The 16,650-nt window shown below is 52.4% G+C and overlaps 1 protein-coding gene across 2 annotated transcripts in view; it reads left to right on the top strand.

Annotated features, from left to right (window-relative positions):
* The window catches only part of Pepd (peptidase D), a 132,939-nt gene that overhangs the window by 8,948 nt on the left and 107,341 nt on the right, over positions 1-16,650 (top strand). For both annotated transcript variants that reach the window (XM_021641879.2, XM_021641889.2), the window contains exons 3-4: positions 1,301-1,428; positions 11,498-11,561. In XM_021641879.2, the coding sequence (XP_021497554.1) occupies positions 1,301-1,428; positions 11,498-11,561 (192 nt within the window). The remainder of the gene's footprint in view (positions 1-1,300; positions 1,429-11,497; positions 11,562-16,650) is intronic.

The raw sequence follows: 16,650 nt of genomic DNA on the forward strand, positions 1-16,650 counted from the left end.
GGGCTGGGGTGTGGCTCAGTGGTAGAGCCCCTGCCTAAAATCCCCCAGTGAGGGGCTGGGGGTGTAGCTCAGTGGTAGAGCCCCTGCCTAGAATCCTCCAGTGAGGGGCTGGTGGTGTGGCTCAGTGGTAGAGCACCTGCCTAGCACATAGTAGGCTCTAGCTTCAATCTCCAGTACCACCACCACCACCAACACACATGCACACACCCTAGTTTCAATCTCCAGTACCATCACACACACACGAGCACAGACATGCACATGCATGCATGCACACATGCATACAAGCATGGATGCATGAATGCACACACACAAAACTATCTGACTCCATGGTTGTGGTCATGGTTGTGGTTATTTTCTCTCTCAGCTTCTAGACCCATAACTGTAGCCAGAAGCTTTCTTGGAGTAGGAGTGGGGCACAGAGGAGTGAGAAGGGCCAGGTGGTATGGAAAGGAAGGGTAAGGTTGGCCCAAGCTGGTGCCTGTCCATGGCAGCAGCACATCACCGCCCTCTGAGGCTCTTGCTCGTGGCCCCATTGTCCTCACAGCCATAGGCCTGCAGTCCCCAGTTGCCCAGTATCATGGAGGTCTCAGTCTCTTTCTGCCTCGGCTTGAAGCTTCTAGAGGTTTATGTATTTGTGGTTTAAAAATCACCTTTCTAAATTCAGCTATGGGCTCCCTCACTGATGCCATTCTGGGTTCTTCTCAGAAGAGCCCCTCCCCCACTTCATACCTTGACACCAGCTCATTGCTTACTGCTAAGCATCAGAGAAAAAGAGAGAGAGAGAGTGCCCCCATTTGGGTTAAGATAGTCTGTGTGGGTTTCCAAATTGCTCTTGTGCTTGCTTGATGCTGTTGGCTGCTGGCTGCCATGAGCCTAGTTAACCTTCAGATGGATGAAGTGGGGGCATGCAAGAAACCTGAACCATTAAAAAGAAAAGACAGGAGTTAGGCTGGGGAAATGGCTCAGTGGATGAAAGTGCCCGCTGCCAAGCCCGGCCACCTGAAATTGATCCCCAGGACCCACAAGGTAGAAGGAAAGGACTGATTCCTGCAGGTCGCCCTCTACATGTGCTGTGGCACATACAGAGATACACAGTACATAAGTAAATGTGATTCTTAAGAGATGGTAGGAGGCAGAGTCAAAGGGGCCCTGTCTGCTCTTGAGAAAGCACATCACGGCAGGATGGACAGCGGCAGCTGGGCTGCTCAGGGCTGGGGCCATTTCCCAGGAGGAAGCCTGAGTCCCAGCTCGCCTGCCTGTTGCACCTCATGCTTCTGCTCCGTTCTTGCTCCCCCTGCAGGAGTCCTTCTTCCACTGGGCCTTCGGTGTCACCGAGTCAGGCTGTTATGGTGTCATTGATGTGGACACTGGGAAAGCAACCCTGTTCGTGCCCAACCTTCCTCCCAGCTATGCCACCTGGATGGGAAAGTAAGGAGAGGTCCCTGCCTTGGTACCAAGCCTGCTGGGAATGATGGTGGGGTGGGGACATTGTGGGGGAGGGACAGTAGCCAGCCCTTCGCTGGCAAGCTCTGACTCAACAGCCCTGAACCTCAGTTAGGGAGAGGGGTCGGATCAGAGCTGTAGGGTGGGGGCACAGTTTATTGAAAGCCCAGATCCCTTGCATACTAAAAATGCCTGTGGCCTTTGCACAGTAGGTGGTTGCTTCTGCATGGGCTTGCTGGGGGATGTGTGCTGTCTGGGTCCCCTTTCTGAGGCTTGTCACCATGTTCAAGGGTGTTACTAATGCCTGTCTCTGGCCTCACATGCTCTGCCCTTCACTGTCCTCTCTGTGAGAGATGGTGGAGAATTAGGGCTGTGCCGTGGTAAGGAGCAGAAGCCAGGTTAAGCTCCCTGGGAGAGACTGGCCCACTTCTACCCTCTAAGACACCCGGCAGCCACTCCCGCCTGCTCGCAGCACTGAGGCAGAGGCTATGTAGCCAGGGACGCTTGAAGCGATCAAAGAATCTTGTCTTCCCATCTGTCATTGTTCCAGGCTAATGTGTAAATTGCAGCCTTGGCTACCTGGTGCCCATCTTGCTCATGACCAGGTGGGCTAGTGAGTCTGTGGCTGGTTTGAATGACACGGCACCTGGCTGCCACCCTGACTCCGAGCTCTTAGAGAGGGCCAGACTCCTAAAGGGCTGTCCTCCAAACCTGCTGTGCTTTGTGTGCTGTCCCTTCCTGCTGCGAGCAGACTCCACGGCGTCCATTGCTGGTCCTGGCATGTCACCCTTCTGCTGTCTCGGGAGGAGGGTTCAGCTCCACGAATTGGCATCAGTCCCGCTTTTAGGCCACTTGGCAGCATCCCAGGCTGGCCCTGGGCCACCAGGTTTGCTGTGGAGATGCAGCTGAGGTAGAGTTGGCAGCAGGAGAGATGCAAGCTCTGGTTCCCCTGTGACGTTGTCTTGGCTTGACGCTTGGGAGGGACCAAGGCAGGATGAGGAGTAGACGTGACTTGTCTAGCTGCCTTTGGGGTCGACAGCTGGACTGCCAGGGAGAGGCCATGCCTGATGCCCACCTAGCTCATATTCCATTTGGAACCAGATCCTTACCACTTCCCTTCTAAAAAGAGGAAACAGGCTCAGTGTGCTGGGGAGAGCTATGTCAGCACTGTGGCCTCTTCTTGTGGGAGTTGTGATTGGAAGTCAGGCTTGCCCATGGCCTCTCCTGGCCTCCTTATGGTGGCTATGAGGCACCAGTGCTCCGGTTCCTTCCTAGGAAACAACACCATCACAGTGGTGTGTTGTTGGGTTGGTTGCATCTGAGCTGCCAACGTGAAGTGACGGTATTGCTAGGAGTACCATCCCTGAGTGGCTGAAAGTCACTGTGCAGTCCCAGGCTGGCACTGAGCTTGTGATCTGCCTGGCTGGAGAGGTGGGATCTGTTCACTCCTGTTTGACCTTGGCCTTGACAGGATGGTGCTGTGTGACTGAGGCCAGGCCATGGAAGCCCCTTGTCCTCTCTGATGGGATGTTAGAACACAGTTGCCCTATCATAAGGAAGCCCAGACTCACCCCTTTGGAGAGCCTCCAGCTGGTGCAGCACCAGCCACAAGCATGGAGGAGCCTTCAGATGAGTCAGGGCTGCCGAGGTCACAGGTGTCATGGAGCAGAGGTCAGGCCCAGGCTCTGTCCTGCTTGCTGACCTTGAGAGTCCACACATCAGTGACTTTTCTCATTTCAACGAACTGCCTGACAGAAGCAACCCAGGGGAGGAAAGGTGCATTCTGGCTTAGTGTCTCGAAAGGCACAGCTCATGACGGGTGGGGAGGCATGACAGCGGGGGTGACTCCAGGGGTGTCAGCAGGATGAGATCACATCATGGCAGCCAGCTAGGCAGCAGAGAGCAGGACCAAACATGTGGCCAGCTGTGCCTCTCACAGCTTGCCCCAGTGACCCAGCTAATAAAGGTTCCGCAGCCTTCCAGAACAGCACTCACCTAGGGACCACATGTTCAGCCACATGAACCTATGGGGGATGTTCAGATTCACGCCATAGCAAGCGCAAACAGTTTTTTGATCTTTGTACTACTCAGCCGTGGAAGTCAGGTTTTCACTGCTATGACAAAGTACCCGAGGGAAACAAGATTTTAAAAGAGGATGTTAAAAAGAGGAAAGGTTTATTTGGGCTCATGATTTCCGAGGTTTCATTCCGTGGTCTGTAGGCTTCATTACCGTGGATCTGACTTAAGGGTGAATCATAGCGGTAGGAGCATGTTGCACAGTAGGTAGAAAACAAGGGGTAGGGGAAGACAGGCAGACAGCCTAGGGTGCTAAGATACTGTTTTAAGGTTATGCCTCCCAGTGACTTATTTACTCCAGTTAGGCTCCGTCTCCTAAAAGTCCATTGAGCTATTAGTTTGTCAGTAGTTAATCCATTGATGAAGTTAATACCTTTATAAGCCTCTCCTGAGCATTGCCTCACAGGGGAGCAAGCCTTTAACATGTAAGTTTGACGCTTCTTATCCAGGCCATAGCATCTAGAAACTCAGCCAGCCTTGAAGAACTGCTTAGGTCTCATCTCCGTAAGGTGCTCCCAGAATGCTTCCTGCATCCCAAGCTGTCCTTGGTGAACAGAACCTGCGGCTGTCTTTGATGATTTGAATGAAAATGGCCCTCATAGGCTCATAGGGAGTGGCTCTATGACCTTGGTGAAGTGGGTGTAGCCATTTTGGAGAAAGTATGTCACTGGGGGTGGGCTTTGAGGTCTCAGGTGCTCAAGCCAGGCTCAGTGTCTCACTCTTCCTGCTGCCTGCCAATCCAGCAGCATGCCTGCCTGCCAGCATGCTTCCCACCATGATGATAATGGACTAAACCTCTGAACTGTAGGCCAGCCCCAATTAAATGTTTTCTGTTATAACAGTTGCTATAGTCATGGTGTCTCTTCACAGCAACAGAAACCCTAACTAAGACAGAATCCCAGGGACTGGGGTATTGCTGTGATTGGCCTAACCATGCTTTTGCCTGGAGAAATGTGGAACACTTTGGGACTTTGAGTTAGAAAAGCGATTAGACACTTTGAGTGGGGTTTAATGAGCCAGACTAGGAGGAGCGTGGAAGAGAGTGGTGCTGAGGGTGATTTGAACTGTGGAACCTGGCTCAGGAGGTTTCAGAGGAGAAGAAAAGTAATGTGCGGCTTAGGAACCATTCTTGTGATATTTTGATGAATAATGTGGCTGCTTTTTGCCCTTGTTCAAAAAAGTCTGCCTGAGGCTAAATTGAAGAGCTATGGATCAACAACTTTGGCAGAGGACATTTCAAAACAGCCTAGTGTTGACTGCCACGTGGTTATTAGTGGCCAATCTTATGGAGGTCTATAATGAAAAGGAGCAAGCTGAGCAAGGAAAAATACGAAATGTACAGATTGTGGAGAAAAGGGACACCAGGAGGTGTAAACAGATTATGGAAAAACCTGATACTAATTGGAATAAAGGGAGTGGTGGTCTCAGAGCCAGACCCATCCAGCTAAGCGTCCAACTTGTGATAAGTGCTCCAATTTGGTAGCAAACACCTTTAATCCCAGCACTCTGGAGTCAGAGGCAGATGGATTTCTAAGTTTGAAGCCAGCATGTTCTATAGAGTGAATTCTAGGACAGCCAAGCTTAGGCAGTCAAGGAAACCATCAAAAACAGCTGGTGAAAATGCATTTGAACAAGGGGTCTGTGCTCCAGACCCAGCAAGAAGAACTTGACAGCTTCGGCCATGTGGTTCTGGCTTTAGAGTCAAGGATAGAGGAAAGGGGTTATAGGACCGAGGAAAGTTTCCGAGGCCAGGTGTGTGTCAGGGGTGTCCCTGCATGGAAGCCCAGAGAGGCCATTGTGAAGCTGTGAAGGTGAAGCCTGGATTGCCTTGGAGACTCCATGATGTTGGAGATGCCAGAGTCATGGTTCCCTGCTGAGGAGAGCTGCTGAGGGAGTGGAACCAGCCCAAGAGAGAGACCTGTGCTGCGGTCAAGAACGCTGAAAGGAGTTGGAGATCTGAAGAGCGCTTTGACGTCAGACATGGAGTGCAGAGCTTGGAGTTTTCCCAGCTGGTTTTCAGTCTTACTTTGGTGCAGTATTTCCTCACTGTACTCCTGTTCCTCCTCTTTGGAATGGTAATATATATCCTGTGCCATTGTAGGTTGGAAGTATGTGATCTTCTTTTTCATTTGATTTTACAGGTGGTTATAATTAAGAGTTTGCCATGAGTCTCAAAAGAGAATTTGAACTTCGGCCTTTTGAAGTTGGACTGTATGCATTTTGCATTATGATATGGCTGTAAGCCTATGGGGGCCAGGGAGAGAAATGTGGTAGTTTGAATAAACTGGACTCCATAAGCCCAGCGGGGTAAGCCCCGTTAGGAGATGTGTCCTTGTTGGAGGGAACACATCACTGGGAGTGGGCTTTGAGCTTCAGGTGCTCAGAGCAGGCCCAGAGTCTCACTCTCTTCCTGCTGCCCGCCAGTCCAGTGCCACCGAGCTTCCCACCGTGATGATAATGGGCTAAACCTGGGAAACTGTAAGCCAGCCCCAATTAAGTGCTTTCCTTTTTAAGAGTTGCCGTGCTCATGGTGTCTCTTCACAGCGATAGAAACACTAAGACACTACCCTCATAACATCCACTTGGCCGTACCTCCTTGCTCAAACTGAGCTTGCGAAGACAGACAGCTCAGAGGTTGGCAGATACTTTCTTTTTCTTTTTTTTTTTTTTTTGGCAGATACTTTCAGCTGTGAGCTGTAAGGATAGAAAGCAGAGGTCCACGAGGGTCAGCTCAGGGCCTCAGCGGGCCCCACCTAGAGCTCCTGTCTGGAGAGGTGGAGACCCTCAATGTGTCTCCTCTACCGTCTCTTCTCGTTGCCTCTCGGCTCCTTTTTCTCTTGAGACGGAATGGCACTGTGTAGCCTAGGCTGGCCTCAGATTCATAGCTGCCCCCCTCCTCCCCAGTGCTGGGATTACAGGTGGTCATCACCATGCCTCCCTGAAAGAAGTCTGTGAGTGATTGTGTGCATGCAAGTGTATGTGTGGTGTGTGCTGCTGGGCAGTGGATCTGGACCATGCACAAGCGAGGCGAGCACTCTGCCATTGAGCTGTGCACTTCTTAAGAAGAAAGGAAAGGAAAGGTGTGCCTGGAGCGGAAGGCCGACGGCTTCTGCAGCTGGTAGACTGGAGGATTGATCGTGCCTAAGGGACTCTCTCCCAGTTGCTGAACCCGTGTGAACGCCCCATGTTTTCTACACGTAGTGTATCCTGGGAACTAATAGCTCTTGACTGAAGGGCTTAAAGCCCTGGACCTGATTGGTCAGGTATCAGCAGTCTCAAGAATACAGGAGCCCCTCAGCTGGGTCTGAGACAGTTCAGAGCGCCCCCTTAGTCTACCCCTGCTTTGCTGAGACAGCTCACTGCCTGATGCAGAACGGGTAACCTTGAATGTAGGAGCGGGCCTGCAGGGTTGGCCCCCTGGTGAACGAGGCTGTGTGTGCTCTGCAGGCCAGACCAGCAGACACCATGGCCGAGACAGTTCCTCAGCAGACCTTTCCCTTCTGTGCTCTGGGGCGATTGTCTGTCTCTATCCTGAGTGTTTGGGAGGGAAGGCCTGATTGTAACGGGCAGGTGACAAAGGGGCCGGTTGTCTGGGCAGGAGCTGGGAAGCAGCCAGATCTGATGTGCACGGCTGCTTCCAGACGCCACGATAATCGATAGGGCACCAGGAGCAAGGCTGACGGGATTACCTGGCCTTTGCAATCAAAACCCACCAGACTGCACATTTGACCTTAAGCTCCTCAGCTTCCTTTGGAGTCTCTATCTGATGGCTTTTGAAAATCCATCTGGCAGATTCTACAATCCAGAGTCACTCAGGGAAACCCGCTGGAGAATCCGCAGCTGCCGTGGGCATAGCCTTGCTGTCAGGGTTGCCGGTGCTGGGGGAGGGGACTGGAAGCCTAGGGCTGGCCCGCACCTCACCCCACACCCTAACTGAAGTAGGAGGGGGAGCACCTGATAGGTTTTTGTAGGAGTCTTTCCAAAAGGAGGGTTAGCTGACAGTGGCTCTAGCCTGGGTATCTGGGCCCCTCTAAGCAAACACACTGCTTTGGTTCTGGTCATTCCTGCTACCCCCCCTCCCCCCCTAGCAAACTGAAAGGAGAGTTAGTGTGCCTGGCCTAGCAGGAGGTGGGAGGACCTGTCCAGCCTCAGGCTCCTCAGGAAGAGGCTATAGCCTGGTGAGCTCTCCAGAGCTGAGTCCCAGAGGCCCCGTGCACAGCTCCTTGTGATAGTGGAGCCCTTGTGGGCGTGTGCGTGCGTGCGTGCGTGCGTGCGTGCGTGTGCATGCTTGTGGTGAAATGCATATGAGGTGACTTTTATTTGAGACAGGGTCTTGCTACAGAGGATAACCTTGAATTCAAGATCCTCCTATCTCAGCTTCCTGAATACCGGAGTCCTAGGCGTATGCCATCACGCTTGGTTTTATGTGGGCCGTTTGTGGCATGAGATGTGGTGTGTAGGAGTTGGTCTCTTTTATGGCACAGCCCCCACCTCCTATAGTCTTTGGAGACACAACAACCGCAGCTTCCTCGGCCTCTCTGGGGCGGTACTCTGGCTCCTGCTGTTACCAGGAGGAGGGATGGTGTCTTTGAGGGTGGCAGGCCTTGAGAAGGGGCTAATGGGTGCTTTCTGAGTCCCCCTGAGCGCCTGCACCTAGGGATCAGCCAGAGCCCCTAGCTTTCATGGCTGCGCCACTTTTGGCCTGTCGGTCACCGATCCTTACCTGGCCTTCCTCTGCCTGGCTTCTCCATGTCGGATAATCTCAGTGGCTGCGCCATGGCCGCTCCAGCGCGCACACAGGAGCAGTCTCCAGGCTGAGAACACTGCTCTGATTCGCAGAGGGCTACTTTCCTCTTTGAGAACTTAATGACATCCTGACATGGTTGCTGACTTCTGCCCTGCAAGCACCATCAGCGGAGTAAAAGGCAGCGGCATTGTTTGGAGCCGAAGGCAGGCGCCAGGCACTGGAGATGGACGGCGGCTGCTATCATTTGGCCTTATTACTTATTCATTAGCCGCATGTAGGTGGCCAGCTAGCCACTGAGACCCACTCTTTAAAATTTCATTTTCTGGAGCGTTCCATCATGTCTGCATCACGTGGCATTAATTGAATGGCTCCTTCTCATCTGAGGCCTCTCGCAGGGCTTCCGTGCTCATGGCACTCTGAGCAGGCATCATCCACTCCAGGCTTGAGCTTGGGCCCAGCTGCTTGGCAGAGCAGGCCTGCGAGGGCCTTAGTGCCAGACCTGAACTGTGCACTCGGACGGGCCGTACCCGAGTGAGCTCAGCTCTGCTCCCGATTTGTTCCTTCAGTCTGGTTCTTTCTTTCCATCAGGCTCTCCCATGTGATGAGGCCAGGCTGTGCTTGCTCAGCTCCACAGGCCAGCTCAGTGTAGACCTTCCAGGAAGCCAGTGGCCCGGTCAGCACACCCTCAGTGCATTCAGTCAGTCCAAGCGACCCCTCCCCCCCAGCCAGTGGACCTGTCACTTCTTTCCCATCAACATCCTTTCCCATCAAGTCATGGCTGCCAAGTCGTCCATGGCTGGTTTGATCGTGCAGCCTGGCACACATACCCCTTCAGGTAACATCTAAATGATTTTTACAGTAATTAACCCACAGACATGAAAAAAAGCAAGTACTGTTCAAACTTAATTATCTCTGCCCTTTCTAAGAAGAATGTAACGTGCAGAGCACTAGAGAGAGTGCTCACAGCCCTTCATAATTTATATGTTGGTGGTTATTCCTGGCAGGACAGTGTCTGTCTCCCAAGACCCAGCAACGTTGGCCCCCATAAGGAGAGCAAGTACTGGGCAAAGGGCGCAGGGTGGGACTTGTGCCCACTTCTTCCTGCTGGGGCTTGTCTGGGGCCAGCCACCTCTGGCTCCACCTGGCCATTTGCCCAGTGGAATGGCTCAGGACACGGTTGAGGTTTGAAAGTCATTTGTCCCCCGTAAGGTCACGTATTGAGTGCTTGGCTCCTACCTGGTGGTGCTGTTGGGAAGGACGACTCTGGAGGAAGTAGGGTGGGATGTCTCTGGAGTGGCGTCTTGTCTTAGGCAGTCCCCTGTGTCTGCTTCTCCCGTCCACCATGAAGGGAACAGCCTTTGCGGTACATGCCCTCTACTGTAGTAATGTTCTGCTCCCCACTAATTCCGGATCAGTGGAGCCAAGAGCCACAGACTCAGCCCTCCGAACCCCACAACTCTGAGCCAAAATAAGTAACTCCTTTCTTAGGCTGTTCTGTAAGGCATCTCCCCACAGTGACATAACAGTAACCGCCTTACGGGAGTTTGTAGGTGAGCACCCAGCTGCGGGGACACCCAGTGGTCACGGCCCGCTACGGTAGTTTGCTGCCACCTTCCCTGGCTTTATGCTATGAAGCTCTTGACCTGGGGTTTCTCTGCTCTGGCAATTGTCTGATGAATCCTAACTTGTAAGAGAAGGACAGGGAGAGGTTTCCTGGTGGCTTCCTTCTAAAGGATGGTTTTTGGAGGGAGGCTTTGGGTGTCCTACAGCAGTGGACATGAGGTTAGGCCCTATGGAGTGGCTGCTCTGACCTCCTCTACAGAGCGCCCTGGAGGCTGGATCAGACCTTTGTGCTTCTGAATCTGTAGGGAGATGGCTTTTCATGCCTGTCACACTGGTGATGACAGAGTGACTGGGGCTAGAGAGAGCCGAGCAGGCCCAGCTACAGAGGGAATGATAAAGATACCCAGCAACTGTTTTGATGGTGGCCCTGCCTCTTGCTTTCCCAGTCTGCAGTTGGGACTCCCAGAACCCAGGTGAAGTGAGACCTCCTGCCTCAGCCCCTGAGGCCTTTTGCTAATGGAGGTGTCAGATCTTGGCCAGTTAACTTGTGAACCCTGTCTCCTGGCGGAAGCTAATGTGACAGAATTGTGCAAATTTAATTAATGCAAGAGCTTGACACCCAATGAGTTTTTCAGAGGCTCAAGGAGAAGGGGGAAGAAAAAAAGCAGAGGGTATTCCATGAGGTCACAGTGAGACTGCAGTTCCTTAGCCTGAGGTGGGTTTTCTACCTGCGCTGGAGCCCCTTGCTGCTGGCTCCACTGCCCTCCCCGTCCCCCGGTCCTATAGCCCGCACCTCTGGCAGCCAGTTTTGCTAGTTTTGGAGATTGATGTTGGACCAGAGAGAGCTGTGGGCTCCCAGTTCCCAGTGTTGTGGTGCATAGGCCGTGGAGCTCTGAGGCTTTCCTCCTGGTTTCATCTGGGACTCCCAGGAATACCACCCCCATCTACACACCCCAGAAAGCCCTGGAAGGAGAACGTGAAGACCGCCTGCTTTACCTGTCCCGAGGCCTCTGTTGGATGGGACCCATTCTGTGAGAGTGCAGGAGGACAGAAAGGGTGGATGCCTCCCCTTATGTGGCAGCCAGCGAGTGTGTGAGAGTACAGGGTGGCATATGTGCACACCACTGGCCGTGGCTCTTGGGTGGTGGCACCCCCTGTGTGAGCTCGGTGAATCCAGGGGAAAGCATCAAGAGTTGGCTGCCGCTTGCCTCACCTTATCTACTCCATGCTTTCTCTTTGGCTAATTTTTTTTAAGTTTGACGAATAAGCTTAAATCTTTAAAGTGTTAATTTATTAACCTTCCATTAAGGAGGTATAGCCTGGGAAGTCACTTATTCTGTGCCCCTAACGGTGAGACATAATGGCTGCCTGCCTAGAGGCTCAGTGATGTGGAGAGAAAGAGTGGAAGCAGGGACCTTCTCCTACCACTGCTTGCTGCAGGCAGCCAGGGACATGGTGGCCTGAACCAGGGGCCAGGGATGGCAGAGGTGGTTCCGTGGCACAACGCCCTTTATCGTCAGCTGCTGGGTGTACCTGTTTGCTGCGGGATCCTCACACCGAGGCAGGAATGAACCCTGAGCTTCGTCGCCTGGATTTGGCAGGCAGAAGGTGGCCAGGCTGAGGCGCTGCCAAGCCCTGACCGTGGTTTCCGTTCTGCTTTCTTTCGAGGATCCATTCCAAGGAGCATTTCAAGGAGAAGTACGCAGTGGATGATGTCCAGTACTCGGATGAGGTGAGTAGCCGACATGGCGCTGCCTCTCTCAGTAGCCCTGGACTGGCAGGAACCCTTCTTCCCTGGCCAATCTCCCTTCCTCTGCCACAGTCTGGGGACACAGCTGCTGGACACCAGCCCCTCAGGAGCACCCCTGTGTAGAAAGTGCAGGCAGAGAAAACCCACAACAGATCTCTCTGATCAGAGGATGCTCGCCTCAGGCTGGAAAGTGCATCTACCTCAGGAAGAAGTCGCCTGGGTTATGGTGACCACTGAGGTCCCTTCAGGAAGGGTGTCTGTGAGAGGCAGCCTGCCTGCAAATGGGACAGAGATGTCATCAAAGCTGCCAGCAGGCTTGGTCTGAGCCTTCATGTGTTGAGGGGACTATTTATAAGAAGAGCCGAAGGTCGTGAATGGCCCATGAATAGACAGGAATTGGGATACCTTGACTTGAATCTATCTTCCAGCCTGGTCACCCAACAGATGCTGGGTGGTGTGGGCAAATATATCACTGTCGCCCTGAGGCTGTGACTCTGCCCCTTGTCCAAGCAGATGAAAGGGGCTCTTTCATCTTCCACTGCTGACAGAACAGGGCTGAGGCAGAGATGGGAGCAGAGCTAGGAGCTTCAAGGTCTGAGGAAGCAAAGGCTTCTGATACCATGGCCACTGCCTGGCACACAGGGGGCTTCTCTGCTCCATCCCTGGACGCTGTCACAGCTCTATGCTCTGTGCAAGTCAGAGCTGGGCAGGAGTCGGCACCTGTCACTGGCCATCCATCCTGGACCTGGCTGGATCAGCTGGACAGCACACTGCATGGCCCGAGACAGAGCTTGAGAGTGGACACGTGCTAAGAGCTGGGGCTGCCAAGCTTTGGAGGCAGCATGGGTGCCTGTCAGTACAGGAATGGAGAGAGGGTTGCTGTGTGCCCACAGTGGACTGTTAGGCAGCCCTGAAGTCATCTGCAGGAAAGTGATGGCCTTGAGGACCCTCATGTGAATGGAAAGAAGGCAAAAGCCATGAGTTTGCCCTCAGATGTGTAGTCTAGGTAAAACCCATCTATCTACCTCCCTATCTCCCTGTCTCCCTCCGTCTGTGTGTCGGGTGAAAGCAGAAGGACTGTTTGGGAAGCTGAAGTTGACCAGTGAGGGGAGGAGGGAGACAAGATAGTGGAGAATGTGATAAAAGATGCGAGAGATCAGGCATGAGAACATCGTAAGGAAGCGCAGTTTTGTGCTGTGAATATACATTAATAATTTCTCTGGAAAGACGTTGATGAAGAAAAAAGAGGTAGCAGCGGAGAGAGGAGGGGAGCTTTGAGGACCAGGACTGGGCTTGAGGTGGTCAGGAGTGCCGTCCAATGGAGACCAAGCAAAAACCTGTCGCACTGGGCAGGACACAGCTATGTTGGGGTAACAGAACCAAGTGAAGAAGCAAGTTTTGGGGACCGTGGCCAAATACATGGCACTGTCAGGAGCCTGCCTGTCTCTGCCCCGTGTTTTGTGCCTGGCCACTGGCTCTGGGGCAGACAGTTCTTCTTGACCTTGGTCAGAGCGGCTTCCGCCGCATCCTGTACAGAAGCAGCATGGTTCCCACCTTGAGTCCCGTAGCCCTGGAACGCTAATCCTGTTCCACCGCTCATCACCTCCACCCATCGAGGCCTCGTGCCGGCCCACTCCAGGCTCTCGGGATAGCTTGTGAATGGCAGCACTGCCTAGCCTTCCGTTGTCCTGTCTCTATCTTGTTTGCCTTGCCATGCCATCCTTGCACTCTTCCATCCAAGTCCCAGAGACGTACAAGGAAGTATCAGAAGTGTGTAGACCCAGGGCTCCACCTGGCAGCATGGGCGTGGGCCAGCACAGGAAGTGAATTCATGGATGAAGCCACTGAAGGAAAGTAGCGCCCTGTCAGGTTCCCAGGAACACCTCAGGGAAGGTGAACACTCACATACATACCTGTACCATGGTCCGTGTTCTCTCTACCTTCTGCCCTGTTGGACCATGAAGAGATAGATAGTTTATTATCTTTTTCTGAAGTATTTAAATAATTATTAGTATTTGTGTGTTTAAAAATATTATTTACAAGTATGTGTATGTGTCTGTGTCTATGTGCTTGCCGTAACTATGGATGCCAGAAGGGAGCATCAGACTTCCTGGGGTGATGAGTTATAAGTGGTTATGAGATGCCCAATGTGGGTGCTGGGAACTGAACTCCGAAAAGGCAGCTGGTGCTCTGCACCACAGAACCATCTCTCCAGCCCCCAGAATGTATATACATTGTAGAGGAAAACGAGTTTCATTGTTACGTATTCACACGTGCACACTGTGAACTTTGTTCATGCCTCCATTTACTGTTTGGCCTTCTTCTCAAATAGTTCCCCTTCTACTCTGGGATCTTTTCCTTTTAGCTGTAGATTCTGCAGGTGAGGGAAAACACACCAGGTTTGTCTTTCCGAGTCTGCTTTAACAAGATGATCTTTGCTGCCGGTGACTTAATCTCATCCCTTGTATGGTCAAATAATACTCCACTGTGCCTGTGCACCGAATCTACACTCTGCATTTGTCTATTGATGGCCACCTAGGCTGACTGCACATTACTGTTGTGAATTGAACTACGATAAATGTGAGTATGCAAATATCTCTGTGGTAAGCTGATTTAGCGTCTTTTGGCTATATATCCAGGAGTGGTGCAGCTGGCTTATACGTAATTTTGTGAAGACCTTCATACTGATTTCTGTATTGGACGCCCTCATCTAAACTATAGTGTATATGGTTTCTTCCCCCACATACCGGGAGGCAGCTTTTGATGGATGCTTATGCCATATGACTTCAGGCTTTTAAGGGGGACTGAATGTTTATTTACATGCTCCTAGTGAGGTCATTTGCGACATTTTGTCTCTAAGCGCTAGAGAAGAGAGATCTGTTCATCCTTCACCCTGACCTTGTCCCTGATGCCGTCCTTTGGCAGGTATGTTTCCATCACCTCCACCCGGTAATGTTCATCTCAATGCCTTGCTCTCTGGGCCTTGACTGAGCGGTCTCCCACTGTTAAACCTGGCAAGAGATCGAGAATAGGCTCTGTCTCGGGGTGGGGAAACAGACTCCGCCTTTGCCTGGGCTTCATCCACTGCTTCGAGAGAACCTTCTCTGGGCTGCAGTCTCAGTGATTGACATTTTGCATTTATAACTGCAGGGAGGGGAGAATTCAACTCCGATTTACACTGTGGTTTCTGGGGAAAGGAAGGAGGAGCCCCCCAGGTGTAGGACAGAAGAGGAAGAGGAAGGATCCAGGTGGGAAAGTCCTCAGTGAAGGTGCAGGCCGGCAGCCACTCAGGCCAGCTGGCTCTTAATCTTTTAAGGCAGAATGGTAAATTCAAAGCTTCAATAGAGGTCAAAGGGCAGAGCCTCTTTAGGGTTCTGGAGTACTCTGCAGGAGCAAAATAATTATTATCGTCATCAGTCAGCCCTGTTGATCACCATGATTGTTGTTTTGTATTTTTTTATTTCTCTGCCAGAGAGAGACCTAAGGGCCTTGGACATGCTGGGTGCTGGCACTGAGCCATGCCCCCAAGCTTTGACTGCAGTGCTCACTCTGGGGTTGCTTGCAATAATCCCTCCCAGTCCCTCCCATCCTGTCCCCCAGTGAACCACAGATCCAGCCCTATTTATAGACAAGGAGGTCAAGACTGAGAGGCCCCACAGCTGGGGTGTGGCAGCGTTGGGGTGACTCTAACTCTGCACTTGCCTGTCAGAGGTGAAAGGCTGACTGCAGGAGGCTTGCTTATTTAGAGGTGACCCAGGCTTCCAAGTTCCTGAAGCTGGGAACGAGGCCCACCAGAGGAGCTACTGCTGCTCTGAGCCCCTGGGCTGGGAGCATTTTCTGATGTGGGCAGCGCTCAGGGCTTGGTCTATCAAGGAAAGTGACAGAGTGTTCCGTAGGCAGGTATTCCTGGGCATTTTATAGTGTTCAGTCCTATCTGGCCTTGGCCATCCTTATAAACCAGACAGCTAGCTGCAGGTTCCTGCATGCTCTGAAAGAGGGTGGGAGTGGCCCCCGGTCATAGCTCATTCCTTAGTGGCTTATATTTAAAATTAAATAAACAAATAAATAAAAAGCAGGTATCAGAGAGTGTAGCTCAGTTAGTAGAGCCTGGCTTGCAGGAAGCCCTGAGTTCGGTGCCCAGAAGCAAATGAATGAAGCTTAGTGGTGCCTGCCTGTAGCACTAGCCTGTGGTAGGTGGGGGCAGGCCGATCAGAAGAGAAGACCATCCTTAGCCGTGTAAGGCACTCAGAGGCCTACGCTGGACGAGACCTTGCCTCAGAAACAATGCAGTCATGTGAGATGACAGGCCTGGTCCCCCTCCTCCTCACAGAAGAGCCAGAGCACTCAAGGGACCCCTGGGAGGGGGCTCCACAGCCCTGCGGTGTGTCTGACTAACTGGGAGCCAGCAGGATGGAGGGTGATTTTTGCACCTGCTTTATGGCACAGGGCAGATGTTTGAAGGTCACAGGGTCAGTGACTCAGCTCCTCAGCCGTAGACAAGGAGCATGTAAGAGAAACAACCCCAGCTGCCCAGAGCTAGATGCTCCTGCTTCTCAGCCTCGGTGTGGGAGGCTTCCGGAAGTACAGGGGTCTATAAAGGTCAGGCTGCCTTGCTCCGAAGGGGCTACTGTATACCCCAATTGTTCAAGAAGAGTCAGATATCCATATTGTTGGTTCATTTTAAAAGCAGATTCAAAATTTTAAGGGCATTTCAGGCCACTGGTGTATGCTGGTGTTTTGGGAAACTGCCATGAATAATGGCTTGTTTTCAGGAGTTTGAATGCTGCTAGGGCAGAGCCTGCACACGGGGACCACATGGGCTTTCTCAGCAACACAGTTGAAGCGCATCTAACTCCTTTTCAGAGTGACTCACTGGCTTGGTCAGAGTCCTGGTTAGGAGCCTGTGCAAGACTCCCTGGGGATTGTCCCCAGGGCAGGATCTGGGCTCACAGGGTTCTGATAAATTCTTAGGGTGCATGTCCACTAGTCAGGGCTGCCTGGGAGATGGATGCTGGCTATGGCCTGCAGCAAGACAGGAACATTTAACAGCCCCGCTGGGAGAACAGACGGG

This window comes from Meriones unguiculatus, chromosome 14, assembly GCF_030254825.1.
Source record: "Meriones unguiculatus strain TT.TT164.6M chromosome 14, Bangor_MerUng_6.1, whole genome shotgun sequence".
NCBI classification, from domain to species: domain Eukaryota; kingdom Metazoa; phylum Chordata; class Mammalia; order Rodentia; family Muridae; genus Meriones; species Meriones unguiculatus.